Source organism: Coregonus clupeaformis, chromosome 16, assembly GCF_020615455.1.
Source record: "Coregonus clupeaformis isolate EN_2021a chromosome 16, ASM2061545v1, whole genome shotgun sequence".
In the NCBI taxonomy this organism is placed as follows: domain Eukaryota; kingdom Metazoa; phylum Chordata; class Actinopteri; order Salmoniformes; family Salmonidae; genus Coregonus; species Coregonus clupeaformis.
In genome coordinates this window covers 8,259,409-8,271,465 of record NC_059207.1, presented here as the reverse complement: position 1 = coordinate 8,271,465, position 12,057 = coordinate 8,259,409, and the positions used below count along the sequence as shown (strand labels likewise).

General features: G+C 44.1%; 1 protein-coding gene across 2 annotated transcripts in view; it reads left to right on the top strand.

Moving 5' to 3' along the window:
- The window catches only part of spef2 (sperm flagellar 2), a 43,903-nt gene that overhangs the window by 27,095 nt on the left and 4,751 nt on the right, over positions 1-12,057 (top strand). For both annotated transcript variants that reach the window (XM_041900196.2, XM_041900195.2), the window contains exons 22-35: positions 632-759; positions 1,073-1,211; positions 1,511-1,648; positions 3,759-3,922; positions 4,663-4,731; positions 4,983-5,112; positions 5,213-5,363; positions 5,447-5,572; positions 7,983-8,121; positions 8,272-8,501; positions 9,053-9,159; positions 9,969-10,151; positions 10,520-10,612; positions 10,890-11,060. In XM_041900196.2, coding sequence (XP_041756130.2) covers positions 632-759; positions 1,073-1,211; positions 1,511-1,648; positions 3,759-3,922; positions 4,663-4,731; positions 4,983-5,112; positions 5,213-5,363; positions 5,447-5,572; positions 7,983-8,121; positions 8,272-8,501; positions 9,053-9,159; positions 9,969-10,151; positions 10,520-10,612; positions 10,890-11,060 — 1,968 coding nt within the window. The remainder of the gene's footprint in view (positions 1-631; positions 760-1,072; positions 1,212-1,510; positions 1,649-3,758; positions 3,923-4,662; positions 4,732-4,982; positions 5,113-5,212; positions 5,364-5,446; positions 5,573-7,982; positions 8,122-8,271; positions 8,502-9,052; positions 9,160-9,968; positions 10,152-10,519; positions 10,613-10,889; positions 11,061-12,057) is intronic.

Here is a 12,057-nt window from a genome sequence, read left to right as displayed (position 1 = left end):
GCTCTCAGTCAGAAAGCATAGTCTCATTAGCTCTCAGTCAGAGAGCATAGTCTCAATAGCTCTCAGTCAGAAAGCATAGTCTCATTAGCTCTCAGTCAGGAAGCATAGTCTCATTAGCTCTCAGTCAGAAAGCATAGTCTCAATAGCTCTCAGTCAGAAAGCATAGTCTCATTAGCTCTCAGTCAGGAAGCATAGTCTCATTAGCTCTCAGTCAGAGAGCATAGTCTCATTAGCTCTCAGTCAGGAAGCATGGATGTGTTCAGATAAAGGTTCTGGCCAATTACGAATCAATTAACAAAGAGAACCAGGCACCGCTCCTTCTGCTCTCATTCTTCAAATCAGTGAGCTCTAGAAGTTGAGTAATTTGCAATAGCCATGGATGGCCACAAGAGGGACCTCCCAAACTTCTATTTACACTCATTGGCCCAGTCTGTCTATGTTTGAGCCTGCATTTCCCCACTTTACTATCTTTTGTGGATTAGGGCGAAGTTGCCCCTAGACGCTGATCTTAAGTCAGTTTTGCATTTCTCCCACTAATGGTTAAGGTTAGGATTGGGGGAGAGAAAGCTGATCCTAGATCTGTAACTAAGGGAAACTTCACCCAAGAGCATCTTTTGTCTCTCTTCCCCAGGAGATCCCAGAGTACTTGGTTCCATACTGGGAGAATGTGTGTAACTCCTATGTGACCAACGTCAAGGCCGTGATGCAGAACCTCCGCACGGAACGCATCTTGATCATTCACCATCTGTTTAACATCAGGTGAGGACATAGTTTAGTGCACAATGGACGTAAGACAAGCCCATATCATTAGCCTGGTCCCATATCTGTAAACTCCTTTATCACAAACAGAACTGGGATCAGGCTACGGTATTATTACCTTCTTTCTTGGAACTGTGATGCCTGTTAAATGCACTTAAAATACATTTGACTTTGACTTAACATCCAATCTAACAACATTTAATCTGTGCTGATCTGATCTCGCATCAGTGAGGATGCCTTGATGACTCGGATCTATGCACAGTCTGAACAGAGAGAAGTAACTCTTAACTCTCTCATCTTGTGACGCTTGCAGAGAGGAGTTCAAGCAGTACCTGCGACGGCCCGACCTGAAGCAAGAGTTTGTGTCCCAGTGGCAGCAGGACTATAACAGTATCCCCAAGGACATGAGAGACGACGAGGACACCAAGGCAGAGCTGCACCAGCGTCTGGATGTAGGCTACAGTAACACAAACGCCATCAAAGCAATGTCTGTGTGATATTTGCTCAAGTCTGTTGTTTTTCCCATTGCTTGTCAATGCTGAGAGTCTATGTCGGTCCGTCTGTCTATCCGTCCGTCCTTCTGTCTCGTCGGTCTGTCCTTCTGTCTGTCTGTCTGTGTCGTCTGTCTGTTTCTCTGTCTCTATGTTGGTTCCGTCCGTCCGTCTGTCCGTCTGTGTTCGTCGGTCTCCCCTTCTGTCTGTCTGTGTCGTCTGTCTCTCCGTCTGTCTCGTCTGGTGTCGTGACATTGCAGGACCTGCGCGAGCGTCTGTGGGACATTTGTGATAAGCGTAAAGAGGAAGCGGGGCAGGAGCGAGCGGCGGTCATGTGCGACGGCTGGCTAGAAGACCACACGGCAGTGCTCATCAACCATTTCTCCACACTGATGCAGGTGAAGCTCCTCCCATCCTGCTCATGAAAATGTTATCCCAGCATCAACCAGAACCAAATCTCACGTGCGCTTGCCAGCTGACAATAAAAAGCAAGTTGAAATGAGAATCTCTATTGAAAATTTGCTCCAGGGGTGCCATACTACTACGGCTGACCCTTTAAAACAACACATATCACTGCACTTTTCACAACACATTTCACTGGTGTGTGTGACAATAAAACATCTAATATATATATATATATATATATATAAATATATAAATATATACAGTACCAGTCAAATGTTTGGACACACCTACTCATTCATGGGTTTTTCTTTATTTTTACTATTTTCTACATTGTAGAATAATAGTGAAGACATCAAAACTATGAAATAACACATATGGAATCATGTAGTAACCAAAAACGTGTTCAACAAATCAAAATATATTTTAGATTCTTCAAAGTAGCCACCCTTTGCCTTGATGACAGCTTTGCACACTCTTGCCATTCTCTCAACCAGCTTCACCTGGAATGCTTTTCCAACAGTCTTGAAGGAGTTCCCACATATGCTGAGCACTTGTTGGCTGCTTTTCCTTCACTCTGCGTTCCGACTCATCCCAAACCATCTCAATTGGTTTGAGGTCGGGTGATTGTGGAACCCAGGTCATCTGATGCAGCACTCCATCACTCTCCTTGGTCAAATAGCCCTTACACAGCCTGGAGGTGTGTTGGGTCATTGTCCTGTTGAAAAACAAATGATAGTCCCACTAAGCGCAAACCAGATGGGATGGCGTATCACTGCAGAATGCTGTGGTAGCCATGCTGGTTAAGTGTGCCTTGAATTCTAAATAAATCAAAGACAGTGTCACCAGCAGAGCACCCCCACACCATAACACCTCCTCCTCCATGCTTCACGATGGGAACCACACATGCAGAGATCATCCATTCACCTACTCTGCATCTCACAAAGACACGGCGGTTGGAACCAAAAATCTCAAATTTGGACTCTTCAGACCAAAGAACAGATTTCCACCAGTCTAATGTCCATTGCTTATGTTTCTTGGCCCAAGCAAGTCTTTTCTTCTTTTTGGTGTCCTTTAGTAGTGGTTTCTTTGCAGCAATTCGACCATGAAGGCCGGATTCACACAGTCTTCTCTGAACAGTTGATGTTGAGATGTGTCTGTTACTTGAACTCTGTGAAGCATTTATTTTGGCTGCAATTTCTGAGGCTGGTAACTCTAATGAACTTATCCTCTGCAGCAGAGGTAACTCTGGGTCTTCCTTTCCTGTGGTGGTCCTCATGAGAGCCAGTTTCATCATAGCGCTTTATGGTTTTTGCGAATGCACTTGAAGAAACGTTCAAAGTTCTTGAAATGTTCCGTATTGACTGACCTTCATGTCTTAAAGTAATGATAGACTGTCATTTCTCTTTGCTTATTTGAGCTGTTCTTGCCATTATATGGACTTGGTCTTTTGCCAAATAGGGCTATCTTCTGTATACCCCCCCTACCTTGTCACAACACAACTGATTGGCTCAAACGCATTAAGAAGGAAATAAATTCCACAAATTAACTTTGAACAAGGCACAACTGTTAATTGAAATGCATTCCAGGTGACTACCTCATGAAGCTGGTTGAGAGAATGCCAAGAGTGTGCAATGCTGTCATCAAGGCAAAGGGTGGCTACTTTGAAGTATCTCAAATATAAAATATATTTTGATATTTTTTAACACTTTTTGGTTACTACATGATTCCATATGAGTTACTTCATAGTTTTGATGTATTCACTATTATTCTACAATGTAGAAAATAGTTAAAAATTGAGAAAAACCCTTGTGTCCAAACCTTTGACTGGTACTGTATATATAATATATATTCATATTTTTTGTCCAGGACTAGGATTAACATGTGTCTGGGAAACCGCCCCTAATTGTTAAACCTGTCATGAGAGACTGTCTAATTACTTACGTGTATAAATCAATAAGTGTATAAGTGAATACATGTATAAGTGAATACGTGTAAAAGTGAATACGTGATTGTTTCAGGTTTGGTTTTTATCTCCATTTCGAGGTTGGTTAGCACATTAGCTGAGGTGCGCACTGATGTTGTACTAATGTTGTCCTCCTCCAGGTGGAAGTGGACCGATTCCAGGACTCTCTGCGTCTCCTGCGGGATTACTACACAGGCATGTACAGACAGGTGCTGCCTGAGGCGGGGCCAGAATTCACCTGCATACCACTGCTAGACATTGTGGCGCTGGAGGAGCCAGGAACCCAGACGGACAAATCCAAGAGGCAAGCAGAAGGCTGCTGCTCAGGGGAAGGGATTCATCCTGATTCATCAGAAATACCTCGGGTGTATTCACTAGAAACCATACTGAACCAAATGGAAACAAACAGGGACGGTGTGTAACAGACACATCTCAACGCTACCTACATTTGTCCAATAATAAAACTCTTGTTTTGTTAGCTAAATGTTTTTCCATTATAAAATGTTTTGCTACGGTGTGCCCTAATGAATACACCCCTGATTTTCTGACAGTTATTCTCCATTGACGGTTGTCTTAGGTCTATCTCTATGTAGTGTTGTGGTGTCTCTCTTGTCGTGATGTGTGTTTTGTCCTATATTTTTATTTTTAATCCCAGCGCCCGTCCCCGCAGGTGGCCTTTTGCCTTTTGGTAGGCCGTCATTGTAAATAAGAATTTGTTCTTAAGTGACTTGCCTAGTTAAATAAAGGTTAAATAGAAATAAATACAAAATAAAATTGATTTATAATAGAAACTGACCTAGCTAGCTACAATCCCCTAGCCAAAATCCTGGTTTTCTGTCAGTTATTATCCGTTTATGCAGAGCCTAATAAAGTGGCCTTTTATGCAGTCATGGTTACCATTTGAACTGGTATGCCATTGCCAGTCAGAGAGAGTCACAGCTATTTCAATAGTTCCTACCTTTGCTTATTTAGGGGCATTGACAGTATAAGGTTTTTCGACGATAGTTCCTGTCGTCTCACCATCAAACACTCCTCTCCCTCCAGTTCTGAAAGAGTCACCAAGAGTGCTGGTAAAAGAGACACTGGAGGAGATGAGAAGAAGACATCCAAAGTGTAAGAGAAAGAGAAAGTCCAGTCTACCCAGACTACCTCACCGTGGTAAAATATACACACCTTAAAGGGATATTTCGTTCAAAAACTATATTGTGGAATTTTGTTCACAATAGTCCACTGTTAATGCAATCCCATTTTTGTTTGCGTGTCAGCAGTCAGGTTTTCAAGATAAAATACACTTTCAGTACAGAGCAAAAACTTGCATTGATGATGCGTTTTGCATCATGTGATTGTGTTCTCTGTTATTGCAGTGTTCCGCTGATTCCCCGGAGACCTCCGTCTACTGAAGTGGCCTCTACGAAACAGAAAGGCTTCCAGGACCCTGACGAGAAGCTGCTGCATGACATCTATCAGACTGCTCTGACAGCCATCAACAACATGGTGAAGAAGTGTGTGTGTGTGTATGTGTGTGGTGTGTGGTGTGGTGTGTGTGTGTGTGTGTGAGTATGTGTGTTTCTCATGGGTAGTTGTGTGTGTCCAGGTGTCAGCGGAGGCGGCGCAGCGCGAGGCGGAGGAGAGTGAGGAGGCTCAGCAGCAGATGGACAGAGAGCGGCTACAGAGAATGTCCCAAGCCTCCGCCGCCGCAGCCAACTCTGGCAAGGACAAGAAGAAAGCTGGCACCAGGAAGAAAGGTTGGACTTATTCTACCCCAGGGGTATTCAAATCCGAGCCAGGCCTTATTTTGGAGTGTAAATTGGATGACTTCTTTTTTTAGGCCCCCCCTCCCCTGCTCAGGAGCCCAGCCCACCCCCTCCCCCAGAGGAAGACTCAGAGGAGGTCTGCAGGAGGGCCATACGGACCAAAATCAGACAAGAGTATGCTGCAGCCCTCGACCATGAAGGTACCTAACTACAGCATTGGCTGAGCCTTTCTGATTCTCTTCCACATTTAACCTACATCCTAAATGGCACCCTATTACCTATATAGTGTACTACTTTTGTCCAGGGTCCTGCTATAACCTACATAATGCACTACTTTTGACCAGATCCCTATGGGCCCTATAAAGGTAGTAGGGTGCCATTTTAGACTTCCATATCATAATAATAACAGACTGTAGCTTTTAGACTTCCATATCATAATAATAACAGACTGTAGCTTTTAGACTTCCATGTCATAATAATAACAGACTGTAGCTTTTAGACTTCCATATCATAATAAACAGACTGTAGCTTTTAGACTTCCATATCATAATAATAACAGACTGTAGCTTTTAGACTTCCATATCATAATAATAACAGACTGTAGCTTTTAGACTTCCATATCATAATAATAACAGACTGTAGCTTTTAGACTTCCATATCATAATAATAACAGACTGTAGCTTTTAGACTTCCATGTCATAATAACAGACTGTAGCTTTTAGACTTCCATATCATAATAATAACAGACTGTAGCTTTTAGACTTCCATATCATAATAATAACAGACTGTAGCTTTTAGACTTCCATGTCATAATAATAACAGACTGTAGCTTTTAGACTTCCATATCATAATAATAACAGACTGTAGCTTTTAGACTTCCATGTCATAATAATAACAGACTGTAGCTTTTAGACTTACATGTCATAATAATAACAGACTGTAGCTTTTAGACTTCCATATCATAATAATATCAGACTGTGGATTTTAGACTTCCATATCATAATAATAACAGACTGACACGTTGCTTTCCTGCCTGGTGTAATACAGCATGTGGCCACTTGGGACGCTAGCTCTGTTTTCAATCAACTGGCTGTTATCAGTCAACTGTCTGTTATCAATCAACTGGCTGTTATCAGTCAACTGTCTGTTATCAGTCAACTGGCTGTTATCAATCAACTGGCTGTTATCAATCAGCTGGCTGTTATCAATCAACTGGCTGTTATTAATCAACTGGCTGTTATCAATCAACTGGCTGTTATCAATCAACTGGCTGTTATCAATCAACTGGCTGTTATCAGTCAACTGGCTGTTATCAATCAACTGGCTGTTATCAATCAACTGGCTGTTATCAGTCAACTGGCTGTTATCAATCAACTGGCTGTTATCAGTCAACTGGCGGTTATCAATCAACTGGCTGTTATCAGTCAACTGGCAGTCATCAGTCAACTGGCTGTTATCAATCAACTGGCTTTCATCAGTCAACTGGCTGTTATCAATCAACTGGCTGTTATCAATCAACTGGCTGTTATCAGTCAACTGGCTGTTATCAGTCAACTGGCTGTTATCAATCAACTGGCTTTTATCAGTCAACTGGCTGTTTTCAATCAACTGGCTGCTATCAATCAACTGGCTGTTATCAATTAACTGTCTTTTATCAATCAACTGGCTGTTTTCAATCAACTGGCTGTTATCAATCAACTGGCTGCTATCAGTCAACTGGCTGTTATCAATCAACTGGCTGTTATCAATCAACTGGCTGCTATCAGTCAACTGGCTGTTATCAATCAACTGGCTGTTATCAGTCAACTGGCTGTTATCAGTCAACTGGCTGTTATTAATCAACTGGCTGTTATCAATCAACAGGCTGTTATCAGTCAGCTGGCTGTTTTTAATCAACTGGCTGTTATCAATCAACTGGCTGTTTTTAGTCAACTGGCTGTTATCAGTCAACTGGCTGTTTTTAATCAACTGGTTCATTTTGTCCCTAGTTAGCATAGTATCCACTGTCCTCGTGTTGCTTAAGAGCAAAACATGAATGAATGAAATGTATAGGGTCTCAAGATTGTGGGGGCTATTTTGTTAGACTTCAGTGCGGCTTTTGACATTATCGATCATAGTCTGCTGCTGGAAAAATTATGGTAATGGCTTTACACCCCCTGCTATATTGTGGATAAAGAGTTACCTGTCTAACAGAACACAGAGGGTGTTCTTAATGAAAGCCTCTCCAACATAATCCAGGTAGAATCAGGAATCCCCCAGGGCAGCTGTCTAGGCCCCTTACTTTTTTCAGTCTTTACTAACGACATGCCACTGGCTTTGAGTAAAGCTTTGAATAAAGCCAGTGTGTCTATGTGCACTATACACACACGTACACATGGATTTTGTGTTGTAGATATGTGGTAGTGGAGTATGGGCCTGAGGGCACACACTTAGTGTGTTGTGAATTGTGTAATGAATGTATTGTAATGTTTTTAAAATTGTATAACTGCCTTAATTTTGCCGGACCCCAGGAAGAGTAGCTGCTGCCTTCGCAGCAGCTAATGGGGATCCATAATAAATGCAAATACAAATACAAATGCTTTCATGTGCCCCTCCACCCCACCCTCCCAGACAGTGCAGTGAAGGTGCGTGTGGAGCTGGTCAAGGCCTGTGCTTTGTGTATGGTGAGGGGTCTGCACAGACGGGCAGAGCAGGCCTTCAGGACCATGGAGGAGTGGCTGGGAGCCCGTTTCCTGGCTGAGATGAACAGGTACGCTCCGGGGTGAAGTTTCCCCTAGGTACAGGTCTAGGATCAGATTTCCCTCCCCAAGCCTAACCTTAACCATTAGTGTGGAAAATGCTAAACTGACCCAAGGTCAGCATCTAGGGTCAACTTCACCCTACTTCTCTGTCCCCCCAGCATTGACCAGCTGGCTGATGTGGTGCGTCACCACATCGAGTCGGCCGCCAAGCTCCAGAGCGAGCTGATGCTGGTATGCACCGACTTCTTCCTGAACGGGGACATTCGGGTGGTGGTCAGCCCCCCTCCCCCTCCCCGCCCTGCCCCTCTGGAGCTCCCCATAGACAGCACTCTCACCATCCTGCAGTTGGAGGCCTTCTACCACCAGCTACGCAAGGTGGCGCCCACAGGTCTGCAACAATAATATACGTACACAGTATTACCCCAGTATATGTACTAATATACAGTACCAGTCAAAAGTTTGGACATACCTACTCATTCAAGGGTTTTTCTTTATTTTTACTATTTTCTACATTGTAGAATAATAGTGAAGACATCAAAACTATGAAATAACACATATGGAATCATGTAGTAAACAAAAAAGTGTTAAACAAATCAAAATATATTTTATATTTGAGATTCTTCAAATAGCCACCCTTTTCCTTGATGACAGCTTTGCACACTCTTGTCATTCTCTCAACCAGCTTCATGAGGTAGTCACCTGTAATGCATTTCAATTAACAGGTGTGCCTTGTTAAAAGTTAATTTGTGAAATTTCCTCGCATCCTTTCTCCTCACCTCCTTCTCAAAACGCATTGGAGGAGAAGATCCGAGGTTCCTCCCCTCTGACCTCCTCCAATGCATTTTGAGAAGGAGGTGAGGAGAAAGGATGCGAGGAATCAAGGATTCATCCCTTGATACACTTGTGATTCCCTCATTAACTCTCTGTGTTTCCCGTCAGGTGTGCAGTGCAGTACCGACTTCTGGGAGATCCTGCAGGAGCTCACCTCTCTGAACATGGGGACCAACGCTCTGCCAGACCCCTGGATGCACATCTCTGAGACTCAGGTACACTCACTGACTAACTGACTGACTGACTGACTCACTGATTGACTGACTAACTGACTGACTGACTGACTGACTGACTCACTGACTCACTGACTGACTGACTGACTCACTGACTCACTGACTGACTGACTGACTCACTGACTGACTGACTGACTCACTGACTGACTGACTCACTGACTGACTGACTGACTCACTAACTGACTGACTGACTCACTGACTGACTGACTGGCTGACTGGCTGACTGGCTGACTGACTGACTGACTGACTGACTGACTGACTGACTGGCTGACTGACTGGCTGACTGGCTGACTGGCTGACTGACTGACTGACTCGCTGACTGGCTGACTGACTAACTGACTGACTGACTGGCTGACTGGCTGACTGACTGGCTGACTGACTGACTGACTGGCTGACTGGCTGACTGACTCACTGACTCACTGACTGGCTGACTGACTGGCTGACTGGCTGACTGACTGGCTGACTGACTGACTGACTGGCTGACTGGCTGACTGACTCACTGACTCACTGACTGGCTGACTGACTGGCTGACTGGCTGACTGACTGGCTGACTGACTGACTCACTGACTGACTCACTGACTGACTGGCTGACTGACTGGCTGACTGACTCACTGACTGGCTGGCTGATTGGCTGACTCACAACATGGCTACTAGGATGTCATCACGGCCACAAACAGTCATGTTCTCATGAACAGACATGGAGAGTGTGGTTTTAAATGTGTTTGTGTGAAATGTGTGTGTGTGTGCACGTGCGTGTGTGCGTGCGTGCGTATGCATGTGTGTGTGTGCAGCTGATGGAGCTGGTGTCGATGCTAACCCAGGACACAGAGATGCTGGACTGGCGTCAGTTCCTGCTGAGTGCCGCCCTCCCCTGGCCCACGCCCACTCTGCCTCAGCTGGTGCAGGTGTTGGCCCGCTTCAATATGGCGGACACTGGGACCACAGGCTCTTTGACTGAGGAGCAGTACTTACAGGTACCTTCCTACACTATGGGGTGAAGTTTCCCCTAGGTACAGATCTAGGTTTAGCTTCCCCTCCCCCAATCATAACCTTAACCATTAGTGGGGGAAATGCAAAACTGACCCATGATCAGTGTCTAGGGGAAACTTTACCCTACACCACCTACCTACAGTACACTGCCAGCTCTTCGACAAACTCTGCTATCACCATCACCTTTCCAATTGCACACAATGATAATAGCACTTTTTAAACATATGGCGCTCAAATCTTTGTCTTGGTTAGCGTCAACTGACGGCTGCCAAAATTTATGAATTGCATCATTACTGGTGGTTGGCGAAGACTTGACATTGTCGCTCATACTATTTTCTTGCTTCATTGTTAGGTTGAGTTGTGGTTCCCCAGTGAGCGGGCACTGCCCATTCCCGAAGACCTGTCTGAGCCACTTCCCTACGATCGCTTGGCTAATCTACGGAAGGTACACATATCAACAACAACGAGACCTGGGTTCAAATGCTATTAGAAATATTTTAAATACTTTTAGTGCTTAGTTAAGCCTGTCTGGAGTCCCAGATGGGTGGGGTTTGCAGTTTTGCAACTATTCTATTGATTCAATTGTGCCAGTATTTGAAATTATTTTAAATAGTATTTGAACCCAGGTCTCACAACAACCAACTGCTTGAATTTATAACTGGAATAATACAAATCATTACACAATGTTGCATTGATAACTAATCAGCAAATATTTCTTGCAGTTTTTCTTCCTGCTTTTCGCCGACCCCGATTGCTCGCCAGCTCGCGTCGACTACGTGACCATGCTGCTGTACTTCGCCGCCCATCCTGACCCTGTGCAGGGCTTTGTCCGAGCTCTCAGTGTCCTCATGGGACACCCCCTTCGACACCACTCTAGCAGTAAACTTCTCAAGGTGGCGACGTCACTCTGCATCCAAGGCTGCATTTGAAACGGCAGCCTACTCCCCTATATAGAGCCCCGGCTCTAGTCAAAAGTAGCATACTATATAGGGGAATAGGGTACCGTTAAGGTCTATACTATATAGGGGAATAGGGTACCATTAAGGTCTATACTATATAGGGGAATAGGGTACCGTTAAGGTCTATACTATATAGGGGAATAGGGTACCGTTAAGGTCTATACTATATAGGGGAATAGGGTACCGTTAAGGTCTATACTATATAGGGGAATAGGGTACCGTTAAGGTCTATACTATATAGGGGAATAGGGTACCGTTAAGGTCTATACTATATAGGGAATAGGGTGCTTAAGGTCTATACTATATAGGGGAATAGGGTGCCGTTAAGGTCTATACTATATAGGGGAATAGGGTACCGTTAAGGTCTATACTATATAGGGGAATAGGGTACCGTTAAGGTCTATACTATATAGGGGAATAGGGTGCCGTTAAGGTCTATACTATATAGGGGAATAGGGTACCGTTAAGGTCTATACTATATAGGGGAATAGGGTACCGTTAAGGTCTATACTATATAGGGGAATAGGGTGCCATTAAGGTCTATACCAGGGTTCTTCAATTCCGGTCCTGGAGGGCCGAAACACCTCTGTTTTTCATCCTCTCCTTTTATTCAGGGGCTAATTCAGACCTGGGACACCAGGTGAGTGCAATTAACTACCAGGTAGAAATAAAAAACAGAAGTGTTTCGGCCCTCCAGGACCGGAATTGAAGAACCCTGGTCTATACTATATAGGGGAATAGGGTACCGTTAAGGTCTATACTATATAGGGGAATAGGGTACCGTTAAGGTCTATACTATATAGGGGAATAGGGTACCGTTAAGATCTATACTATATAGGGGAATAGGGTGCCGTTAAGGTCTATACTATATAGGGGAATAGGGTACCGTTAAGGTCTATACTATATAGGGGAATAGGGTACCGTTAAGGTC